Genomic DNA, 11,391 nt, shown 5'->3' with positions numbered 1-11,391 from the left:
GAAGGACTGACCTGAACAAACATTTTCTTTTGTTAGGCTTTATTCGGGCATTGCCCTAATGGGGTAGCCGAGGCCGTGAGTCACCTGAGGAGAGGCTAGATGGAAAATTTGGGTCGTTTTAAAGAAAATGCTTTATTTTAATGATACCAAGTATTGTAATAACCCTAAACAACCACGCTGAGCAACAGGAGGAGTTGAAATGTTTAATGCATTAAGCTTTGGAGTCCTTATATGGAGCTGTAAGGGAAGAAAAAGGTGAGAATAAACCCCGAAAGAGCTCACTGCTGAGCATCCTAGGGCAGGGCTGGGTGTCACCCACCCTGTCCTGCCCCTTTGCATTGTGTCCCCTCCCCAGAGCTGCCCGTCCCCCCCAGGGGCTGCCTTATCACCTCCATCTCCCCGCGTGGGGCGGCAGCTTGCTGGGTGGTGGAGGTGGAGACGGCAGGGTCCCCTGGCTAAACCCCGTCATCGAGGGAAGGAGGAGTTAAATTCCCCTGCCTTTTAATCCAGTCGTGCTGGTTTACCTACAAAGCCAGACAGCAGCTTCCTTCGCATGCGGCCGCAGTCCCCGGCACATCATGCCCAAACGTCACGTTGTGCAGATGTCCACCAGCCACGCCAGCTACGGCGTCTGCGTGTTGGGTACCGAGGTCTTCCTCGATACGCGCCGGTAAGGCTTGGAATTGGGGTATCCTCATTGTTTTCCATAAGGCTGAAGGGTTTTGGGGGAGCCCAGTGGTGTTTTTGCTCTTTGCTTATAGGAGAAATGACTAGTAGAGGGAAAAATCAGAGCTCATTTTGAGCCCATACCATGAATTCATTCAAGGATTTGTCAAGCTGGTTCAGTGCACAGGGGACATGTCCTGCTGGGTCTGGTTTAGGGGATGACGTGCCACAGGGAGTTGCACCCAGACGAGGGATGTTGGCTCCGGCAGAAGCAAGGTGTCAAAGCGTAGCCGAGCCATGACGATTTGCAGGCAAAACCCATGCACACCCTGGCTAAGTGAGATCTATTTCTGGCTGTGAAAACATTAGGCAAGAGCAATTCAAGACAAGCAACTTGGCCAGAGCTAAAATGGGGGAAAGAATAAAATGTGTGGCTCAGGCAGAAAAAATCCACCAGCAGGTTTGCACGGGTGATTGCACAAAAAGAGATTTTTCCAGCATTAAATATGGGGGTTGCTTTATTGGCCAGATACGAGGCTGTATTTACCCTGCTGTTACATTGTCATTATTTAATAAATTGCATTTATAATGATAGAGACTACAGGACAAGCCAGTCGGCATCGCATCCAGGGCAATTATTGGGGTTGTGTGTTGGAGCTGGGCCAGGATGTGCTGTTGTCCCCCCAAAGAGTTTCAGATTGAGTTTTACCTGCCCTAAGAAGTGTTATTTTTCTGTCAGTGAGATGGGAATATATAAAACCTATTTGCATTTTTTTTCCCTGGATTTGGACTCAAAGCAAACTTCCATTTAAACATGGAGCCTGAGACCCAAAATGGGCTGATTTGGCTCCTCAGTAGCAAATTTGAGCTTTGGTCCAAAAAAGCAGATGGTGAATGCTCTTCTAGCTAAAAAAAATGGGATCATTTTGTTCCTGGAAAGCAGTGGCTGGGGGGGAAGTTGGTGATGACGAGCTTTGATTGTGGTTTGGGCTGTTTTGTGACAGAAAATGGAGCATGATGGGAAACTGGTGGTGATGCTTACATGTGAGGGCTATAAAATCAGGTCAAATAGACCCAAATTTGAGAAGTTACAGCATGCAATGGCATGCAACAGCTTGCAGGTGGATTTACGACAGTGCATGATGTTAAATACGAGGGGTGACATGTGGAATGATGCTTTAATCTCTCCTTACAAGCTGCTGTAGGCACCAGGGATGCCATGCCAAAAACAACACTGTGAATGAATTTCTTCTGTGTTGTTTTTTTTTTTTTTTATTATTTTTTTTTTCTCACTGTTACAATTTACTGTCCTGTCCCTTTTCACATGTGGCTGGGGAGGCTGGCTTCTGATGGCAGACAGGTCGGAGCACTCGTGCTCCTGGGATGGAGGTGCTGGGGCTGTAATGAGCAGGTAGGCAGCACTTCAAAGGCAAGGGATGTCATGCAGGTGGGGTGCAGGTTCTCCATGCTCGGATTCAGGCTCCGCTCCAGTTAGGGCATCTCTTGGGTCAAGGTATGGTCCCATGATAACCATCTCCTGGCATGGTTGATATCAAAAATTGTCCTGGCTCTTTGTTGGGGTTTTCTCACAGGATGCTGAAATTTTGGGGGTTTTCTTACTGTTGTGGAGGAAGGTTTGATGCCTAAACTTCAGCAATTCACAGTCTAGGCTTAACCACAGATGTACGTGCTGAAGCTCCAGCAGGACCTCTGCTTGCTCAACACTGCCACAGAGATAATACATATAAAATTCAGACGACGCGTTTCATCACCTGAAGTTGGTTTCTGAGTCCTTTCCATCCAGTTAAGGCTGGATTTTAATTCCAGGTTCAAGTATTTGGCTCCACAGAGGAGAACAGGAGGGACAACTTGGTCTGTAACCCAATGCTGCTCTCTGTTTCAGATCTACCCCCAAAGGTGCCACGTCATTTGATGTCCATGCCACCTCTGCGGTTACAGTCCACATCATCCACAGCCCCATGACAAAGCCCATGATTAACTCCAGATGGCCCCTGGATCCTGATATAGAGGTTTTAGTGACCATTGATGTCACCAGCAGGACTGTCAATGACAATAAGGTTAGTGCTTTTTATGCACCAAACCCAGAGAAATCAGTCAAATTTTCCAGGAAAGAAGGAAGGATTATGGGCAGGCTCAAGCATTTCTAGATAGTGCTGACATGAGGTTCATTTCCATGGAGAAGACTCAAACTTAAAAAGAATTGTGTAATTATTATCTATAAAAAATGAAACTAAGAAGGAGAAGGACATCACAATTTGTACCCTAAATAAGAGATAGTGGTGGTTGCAAAAGCTGGTGTCATAAACTCCACGCCAGGCAGCAAAAATACTGCAACCATGGCTTTTTTTCATGCCTGTTTTTGTGCTGAAGCAGGCAGAAATGGTTCGGCAGAACTATGATTAATGGAGAATGGCTTGGATGAACTCTCCAGAGTCTTGTTGTATAGCATTGGTTGGTCAACCTAATGAGTGGAAAGACCTACTCAGCATGACAGAACAAGGGACTTGGGTCACGATCTGCTGATATCTTCACAGGTTAAGATTTCATACTACGGACGGGAAGGCAATGAGCTTTCGGTGGCTTGGTTGTATCTCACGTGCGTAGGTAGGTATTACAACAACGCTCAGTCAAACCCGGCCAATCCTTTGTGATGCCAAGACCTAGTTGAGTTCATGGGACGGGAGTTAAGTGGGGGGGCGCGGGCTGTCCATCTGCAATGTGCAATGAACTTTTGGGTGTTGACTGATGCTGACAAGCAAGAGGGAAATAATTAAAATGTTATTATGTTGCCTTATATGGTGCAAAAAAGACACAGGCTGGCCCGTGTCCCCACCCAACACACACACACTGAGCATCCTCTTTCGCTTGCCAAGACCATTGCGTTGGTGGAAGAGGATACAAAGGAGACCATCTCACCTAACTTTGGATGGTGTCCCCCTCCTTGACCTCCGTTGCAGCTAGTGGAGAGGAACAGGCACCAAAGTGTAGTTGTCTGACCTATTTTAGAAGTTCAGGATGAGATGAATCATACCCTTGAAATGGCTATTTTCCTCTGCTGACTACAAAGGGAGTCTAGACAACCAGTCTGGATGCAGAGCCTTCCACTTGGATGGATTAATTACCCTAAATTTGAGATTTTCTAAAGTGTTCACATGACAGTCAGACTTGTGTCCTTAAGTAATGCATATGCTTCCCAAAATTGCACCTGAAGAGGTTGATGGTTTCCCACGTCCCATGACTGATGGGCCCTACTGGAGCCAACTAGGGCCACTGCTGTCCACAGGGCTTTTGACTTACAAATGATCTTCACTTGCTTAGATTTAGAGCTTCATTTCCAGCTTCGCCACGTCCTCCTCTCTGCATCAAAGTTGCTGGTCAAGCTCCACTTCATTGCAGCAGAGGCAGAGATTTTGGCCAAGAAGAGCTCTGTAAGGGAAAGTCCTTCTCAAATGTTGCATCAAGTCTAGTAATTATTTAGGTGTCCACTTGATCATGGTGAAAACACTTTCATGTCTCCACCATGTTTCAGCTTCATGAAAAATGCTACAGTCAATATGAAATTGGTGAAAATACAAAATACGCCATGAAGTGAATACGTCCCTGCTGGGGGAACCAAGACATGAGAAGATAGTTGGAGACTGAAGGAAGAAAGCCATAAAAAAGCCATTGGTTGGCTTTTCTATCACCATTTTGATGGAGATGTTGGGTCTGGAGCAGTTTTGGGGCGTGAAGTTGGGGGTGATGGTGGGTGACTCATGATGAGGAGAAGCCCAAAATGCAACCAAGAGCTCGTTCCCCTGCCAGGTGGTATCCTTTTCTCTCTTGATGTTTCAGATGTATCTCTGGACGTGGACTTGAGCCGTAATGGCAGAGTGAAGAGCAAAGGGAAGGACAAGGTAATGAGAAGCTTTGCAATGTATGGAGGGTCAACGCAGGGTGCAGCCACTTGCAGTCTATTCCCTGAAAATCTCCAGGAGGGAGAAGGACATGGGTGGTGTCTCTGGTGTCTGAATTAGAGAAAATAACACAGCAAATTCTCAACCTACTAATTGGGGTGGAAAAGACTTTATATTCTTATTCAGTGCCAAAATCTCCTGCCTCTCCAGTCCAGATCCAAGGCTCATATAGGACAAAATACTCCTTTATTTTTCCTTTTTGGACTTGAAACATGCCACTAAATGAGTCAGCTGCAAGTTTTGCAAACAGCAAGAGATTTACCCCTTTGGCAATAAATCTGCATATGCCCAAGCACTTAAGCTCAGGTAATTAGCTGCGCCCCGATCGGCAGTGCAAATTGTACATGGAGATGAGATGCTTTTCTAGAAATGGCATAGTGTTGTCCAGATGAGGCCTGGCAGATACTTTCTGGCTTGTTAGAAGATAAGATCTGTTTGAAACAGTCGTTGCTGGCCCTGCTAGAAGCTGAGGTTAGGAAATTTTGTGGCTTGAAAGCATCACTGCTGTCACCCCAGCAGCCTTGACTGCATGCGGTAGGTTGTCCTCCAAGTGTGGCCGTGGCAGTGGGATTTTCCCTGGTCCGGGAGGGGGATGGGATGGGGAAAATCTTACTCCCATCCCCTTTGGGTGTTTCTCCTCTAGGCTAAGTGGACATGGGGTCCGGATGGGCAAGGTGCTGTGCTGCTGGTCAACTGTGACCGGGACAGCCCCGGCAAGGGGGGGACAGACAGCGGTCAGGTGGACATACGGACCACTGCAGGTAAGGTGCCCTCTGCAGAGCAAGGAGACCCAGAAGACCTCACTGGGATGTTTCCCACTTGCAACACCTCCATCCCCTGTCTCTGCATCCCCCCATCTCCATCTTTTCCCCACCGCAGACCTTCAGGACATGTCTGTCATGCTGTTGCGGACTCAAGGGCCCAGCGCTATCTTTGCCGAGTACCAGGTGGTCCTGCATGTCCCCGAGTCAGACGCAGATAAAGTGCGGGTTTTCCACGCCATCTGTGAGTATTTCTTCCTTCTTTCCATGCATGATCCCGAGGTGGGTGAAGCCTAATTTTTTTATTCGCCGTGGGCACCTCTGGTTGCTGGAAATGCTCATTTATCCCCGGAGCTCCTCTGCTGTTGTAGAAAAGGGGGTTATATGGGAAAAATCAAAGGAAAAAGCATAAAGGCAGGCTTTTCTCAGCGGACTTGCTGAAATTTTGACATTCCCATGGGGCGGATAACCCCCACATGGCTCCCGGCACCGTTTTGGCGCAGGTGATGACCCAGCCACCAAAGCAGCCCATCTTGTCGGGCAGCACATTTTGCCTTTGAACACCCCAGCGGCTGGATCCCCAGCAGCTCCCCGCCAAAAATCAGGTCAGGGAACTCAAGTATATCATTAGATGCTTAATGCGAGCCACGCACCTTGAAAGGGTTGGACCTGAGGGTATAGAGTCCTCTTTGTAGGAGGAAGATCAAGTGTGTTCCCCAGAGAAGAGGAGGCACACCCGCTCCTCTGCAAACCACGCTGGCATCAGCCACCTCCTCGCTGGTGCCTCCTTCCAGCTCGGTGGACAGGTTGGTCACCCCGTCTTGGGTTGGGTATTTCGGTGTTTCTCCAGGGAGTGACTCACACCCCCACTACAAACCCGTGCTGGGGCCTGACAAGCTCTCCTATGTGCTGGACCATGTCGGCAGTGGAGAAAACACCTTCTATGTTGAAGGGTTGGCTTTCCCTGACGTGGGCTTCTCCGGGTTGGTTTCCTTCAGTGCCAGCTTGCTGGAGGTCCCCCATCAGGTACGTGGGGTTTGCCCCATCCCTGCACAATCCCCCAGCTTTGGCAGCTTTAACCGCACTCCCTGGCATTTTTACCCCTTGCAGAATTCACCGGGCACCCCGATTTTCACGGATACGGTGGTTTTCCGTGTGGCACCCTGGATAATGACTCCCAACACTCAGCAGCCTATGGAGGTTTTTGTCTGCAGGTAGGAGGGAGGTCAATTCATTGCTCTCCTGTCTTGGAGGACTCTCCTTGCTATGTAGCAGCTGTAGCATGAGCCAGGATTTATACATGCTCAGATTGGGCACTGGCACTGCTGCAGACATTGCAACCCCAAGGAGAAAGGTTGGAAGACCGTCTCCAGGGTCTAACCTCAAGCACGACTATTACCCAGCACATATAGGAAAGAGGAATGGGCTGCACAGTTGGGGGAGCTTCTCCTGATCACTCCTTCCTCTCCCTCCAGCATCCAGCGGGGCTCAGACTCCAACGAAGTCTTTCTGGAAGGGCTCCAGGTCCTACTGAAGAAAGCCAACTGCAAGCTGACCATCTGCTCAGAGGTGGAAACACGCAGTGACCGCTGGATCCAGGTCATCCATTGATGCTTGTAATAAGCATCTCTCCTGGTCCCTTAGAGGCTCCTGGGGCATGTAGTGTGTCACCCCCATTGCTGACACCCCTGGGAGGGACTAGCTGAGGTGCTAAGAGGTGAACCAGGCAACCGTGAACTAAAACACGGGGAAATGTTGCTGGTAGTGGCAACCAGCACAGACAGAGATGTCCAGGGACCCAACGGGTCATTGCAAGAGAGAGCCCATGGGACAGCGCAAGAGGGGCCCTGTTACAAGAGGGACCTAACAGAGCATTGCAAGAGGGACCCTGTGGGGCATTGTAAGAAGGATCTCATTGTGAAAAGGACCCTGTGGGCCTTTGCAAGGGTGTCCCCACTGCAAGAGGGACCCCATGGGGCATTACAAGAAGGACCCTATTTCAAGAGGGACCCCGTGGGGCACTGCCAGGAGGATACGGTGCACGCTGGCTGGACGTGCCATGTGCTCCCCGCAGCATGCCCAAGCCCTGCTGTCCCTGTCCCACTTCCTTGCCCATTGTTGCCACGTCTGTCTTCCCCAGGGGTGACCCGTGCCAGGTGTTACGGTGCCAGGTGGGGTGTCAACCCCCAAGGAGAGCAAGACAGCTGCCTCCCTTGGGGTTAAGGGCAGCAGTTGGGCTTTGTCAGGTTTGCCCCATTTCCTGCTCCACCCTCACCGCATGCCTCACCGAGGTGGCTATCACCCTGCCAGGAAGCCTTCCTCCTCTTCCTCCTTTCTCCTCTTCCTCCTCTTTTTCCTTTTCCTCCTCTTCTTCTTCTTCCCACAACAGGATGAGCTGGAGTTTGGCTATGTGGAAGCGCCGCACAAGATCTTCCCCGTTGTCTTTGACTCGCCCAGGAACAGAGGCTTGAAGGATTTTGCTTTTAAAAAGATCCTGGTGCGTCGTTGCATTGCCAACCCTGCTTTCTTCCCCGCAAAATCCCCTTGCCCAGGGGGTCCCTGTCACTGCTCCCCTCTTCCCCAGGGCCCCGATTTTGGCTACGTGACCCGTGAGCCCCCCGGGAATGCCGTCTCTAGCCTTGACTCCTTCGGCAACCTGGACGTCAGCCCGCCGGTGACGGTGCGGGGGAAGGAGTATCCCCTGGGCCGGATCCTGATTGGCAGCCCCCTGCCTTGGTGAGATGCGGGGGGGGGCTGAAACCCTTCCTCTGGGATACAAGGATGCACTGAGGAGGGTTTGCACCCTTTGGGGTGGAAATTTGGGGCTGGTTCCCATCAAATCCCAGATTTAATGTGCAAGTCAATCTGCTATTGCTTCATCCCTTATAAAATCCTGCCACTGCTCTGATTTGTACTCCCTCCCAAACTGCTGGTGCTTTTGCTCCAATCCTACAACACCGTAAGCATCCAGGCTACTTTTTTCTCCCCAGTAAAGGAAAAGCCAGGGAATCCAGGAAAGGGTAAAATCCTGAATAACTGGAAATTGTTTTGCTCTGGGCAGGCAGTGCTAGGCAGCCCTGCGGGAACAACAGCGCCCTGCAAAATCCTCCACAAAGGAGTTTTTTTCTCCAGAGAAATAACAACGGGGATGAATCCAGATGGGGTTTGATCCAGGATAACAAACGGGATGCCCCGACCCCAGCCCTGCTGCAGGCCAGGGGACTTGCTTCTGTTGTGGCGGCAAGTAAATGGCATTTTCCCAGCCTCACTGGGACCATAATTATCCCTTATTACTAGAAGTTTAATTAATGTTTTCCCAGCCTGCTGCTGTCTGTCTAAGAAAACTTCACCCCCGCGCAAAGCTCTGTGTAAGGAGTGTTTTAAGATTCATGAGGACGGGGGAAATTAAATCCAAAGGTGCCCAAGCAGAACGGGGGATGCAATGCACAATTGCCTATAGACATCTTTGGCCTAGATATATATAAATATATATATAATATAAATATATAAGTATATAATATAGGTATAGTAATGTAATACTTTTTCATATATTAATGTACTGTATGTAACTATGTAATGTAGATATATTAATATATAATGTATTTGTATATATTAATATAATATAGATTATGTGGACTATTTCCAGACTCTTCCCAGCATTTCCCATAAAAATGGGATGTGCAGATGCATCTTCCCCCCTTGACATGATGTCTGGGGGAAGGATGGGGGTAAATCTTGAGGAGGGGTGCGATGGGCACCCATTTTCTCCTCCTGCCTCTGCTCCCCAGGGCCTCCGGCCGGCGGATGTCCAAGGCGGTCAGGGATTTTCTTTATGCTCAGAAAGTGCAGGCGCCGGTGGAGATTTACTCGGAGTGGCTGAACGTGGGCCACGTGGATGAATTCCTCACCTTCGTCCCCGCTTACGATAGGAAGGTACCAGTCCCCGGAGCTGTTCCTGCTCCTGCATGGGATGTCTTCTGCAAATGCCAAAAAAAAAAAAAAAGGTTTTTTTGCAATTTCTCACCCTCCCTGTGGGTTCTGGATAATGCACCTTCTTTTGGGGTGGCTTCCTGGAAAATGGCACTTCCCTGGGTGGCCTCCTGAGCCCTGTGAAGGTGGCATCCCAGGCACCCTGCCATGCCTGGGGCTGGCTTTGGGATCAGTGTGGTGTCTCTCAGCAGGACAGGAGGATAAAATATCCCACCAACAGCAAAGTGTGACCCCCCCTCTCCGGGATTTTTTTTGCAGGGTTTCCGGCTCCTCTTGGCCAGCCCCAACGCCTGCTACAAGCTCTTCAAGGAGAAGCAGAGGCAGGGCCATGGTGAAGCCACGCAGCTCATCGGTAAGGGAGTGGACGAGGGCACCCCCACAGTGTAGCAGGGGCCACCCCCACCCCTTACTGGTGCCCTTATCCCTCTGCTCCCACCCCTATGCAGGGCTGAGGGGCACCGAGAGGAGAAGCATCGATGAGATCCTGGAAGATGAGTTGTTGAAGAACGACAACAAGCATGTGCAGGTGGGTCTTTGCAGTCATGGATTTGGATGAAAGCAGGAGGGGGAGAAGAGCAGCCATGAAGAAGCTGGACACTCTTGGGTGCTGGGTCACCCCAAGCCCATTGTCCCACTGGGAGATGCCCCAGGGGACTGCAGAGGTGTCAAAACCAATGGAAAAAGAGGTTTTTCGGGTTGGGGACAGCTCCAGGAGGTTGCTCAGAGGGATGGGGTGGGATGCAGTGGAGCAGGCGAGGATCTGGACAGGATGTGATAGGGATCACGGGAGTCCATGTGTGGGATTTGGGAGCCTGGGATGGCCAGGGGTGGCAATTCCAGGTGGCCCCTCCCCGCAGCGCTGCATCGACTGGAACCGCGACCTCCTGAAGCAGGAGCTGGGCCTGAGCGAGCAGGACATCATCGACATCCCCCAGCTCTTCATCCTGAGGGGCTCCCGTGCGGATGCCTTCTTCCCGGACATGGTGAGACCACTGACACCTCCTCCCCTCCCACCCTTCTTTTTCCATCCACCCCTGATGCAAACACACCTTTTGGATGGAAAAACCTGATTTTTTTTTGGTCCGGCTGCAGGTGAACATGCTGGTGCTGGGCAGGCACCTGGGCATCCCCAAGCCCTTCGGACCACTGGTGGGTGGGCAGTGCTGCCTGGAGCAGCGGGTGCGGGCGCTGCTGGAGCCCCTGGGCCTCACCTGCACCTTCATCGACGACTATTTCTCCTACCACGTCCTCTCCGGTGATGTCCATTGCGGCACCAACGTCCGGCGCAAGCCCTTCGCCTTCAAATGGTGGCACATGGTGCCCTGAAGCACCCGGGGATGGGCTCGGCTCCTGCAACCAGAGAATGAAGGCTCATTGGGTGCATCAGAAGATGCATCAAAATAAAGGGTTTCACCATTAAAGCTGCATTAACACCAGGGCGCAGCTCTTCTGCATCTTTCATCCTTCCTTTCAGCTGTTGGGTTGAAAATATCATTTAAAACCTTTTTTTAAGCACGTGGGTTTATTATGGGAGCGGGGGGACAACGTGTGGGATGGGGACAACATGGGGTGTCTTCAGGAGTGTGGTGCATGTGTGTCGGTGGCGAGGAGGCTGCTGTGAGGGTTTGAGACCCCATCCCCCTGCTAAAGAGTCTTTACAGTCCCTTATCCTGGGTTTGTAGATAATAATCCCCTCTCAAATTCCCTTTATCAACCAAAAACTCACCTCCCAGCTGGGAGATGGGCTCTTCGCCCGGGCACGGCGTGGAGGCAGAGCCCCTTCCTTGTGCAAAATCATATTACACCTTCCCCAGCGAAAACAATTTCCTTTTCCCTTTGCAGCGGCCCCACTGCTCCTTCTCTCCCTCTTTTCATCGCAAACAAAGCGTGTCGTTTCCCCGTGCCAAGCTGGCACCCCTGCCCGTCTCTCCTGCCCTCACTGCCCTCACCCAGCAGACGAAGCAGCACCAGGAACCGAAACCAGTCCCCTGCCCCAG

At 50.7% G+C, this 11,391-nt stretch overlaps 1 protein-coding gene across 1 annotated transcript; it reads left to right on the top strand.

Moving 5' to 3' along the window:
* The first annotated feature begins 578 nt into the window (after positions 1–578).
* LOC141969207 (protein-arginine deiminase type-1-like) lies at positions 579–10,720 on the top strand. The gene is made up of 16 exons (XM_074924757.1): positions 579–670; positions 2,570–2,744; positions 3,222–3,291; positions 4,522–4,583; positions 5,287–5,404; positions 5,523–5,648; positions 6,255–6,430; positions 6,515–6,618; positions 6,880–7,003; positions 7,794–7,901; positions 7,989–8,140; positions 9,193–9,337; positions 9,653–9,746; positions 9,841–9,920; positions 10,252–10,377; positions 10,487–10,720. Exons 1-16 carry the CDS (start codon positions 579–581, stop codon positions 10,718–10,720), a joined length of 1,986 nt encoding a protein of 661 aa, XP_074780858.1.
* The last annotated feature ends 671 nt before the right edge of the window (positions 10,721–11,391 follow it).

Source organism: Athene noctua, chromosome 22, assembly GCF_965140245.1.
Source record: "Athene noctua chromosome 22, bAthNoc1.hap1.1, whole genome shotgun sequence".
NCBI lineage: Eukaryota > Metazoa > Chordata > Aves > Strigiformes > Strigidae > Athene > Athene noctua.
This window is presented reverse-complemented; position numbering and strand designations above follow the sequence as displayed.

What these genes read in the sequence shown, in the direction of transcription:
- LOC141969207 (XM_074924757.1), top strand. Translation starts at nt 579, where the DNA reads ATGCCCAAACGTCACGTTGTGCAGATGTCCACCAGCCACGCCAGCTAC. An exon ending in GGACTGTCAATGACAATAAG is followed by an intron (nt 2,745 to 3,221) that starts GTTAGTGCTTTT and finishes ATATCTTCACAG; the next exon opens with GTTAAGATTTCATACTACGG. An exon ending in TGAAGCCACGCAGCTCATCG is followed by an intron (nt 9,747 to 9,840) that starts GTAAGGGAGTGG and finishes ACCCCTATGCAG; the next exon opens with GGCTGAGGGGCACCGAGAGG.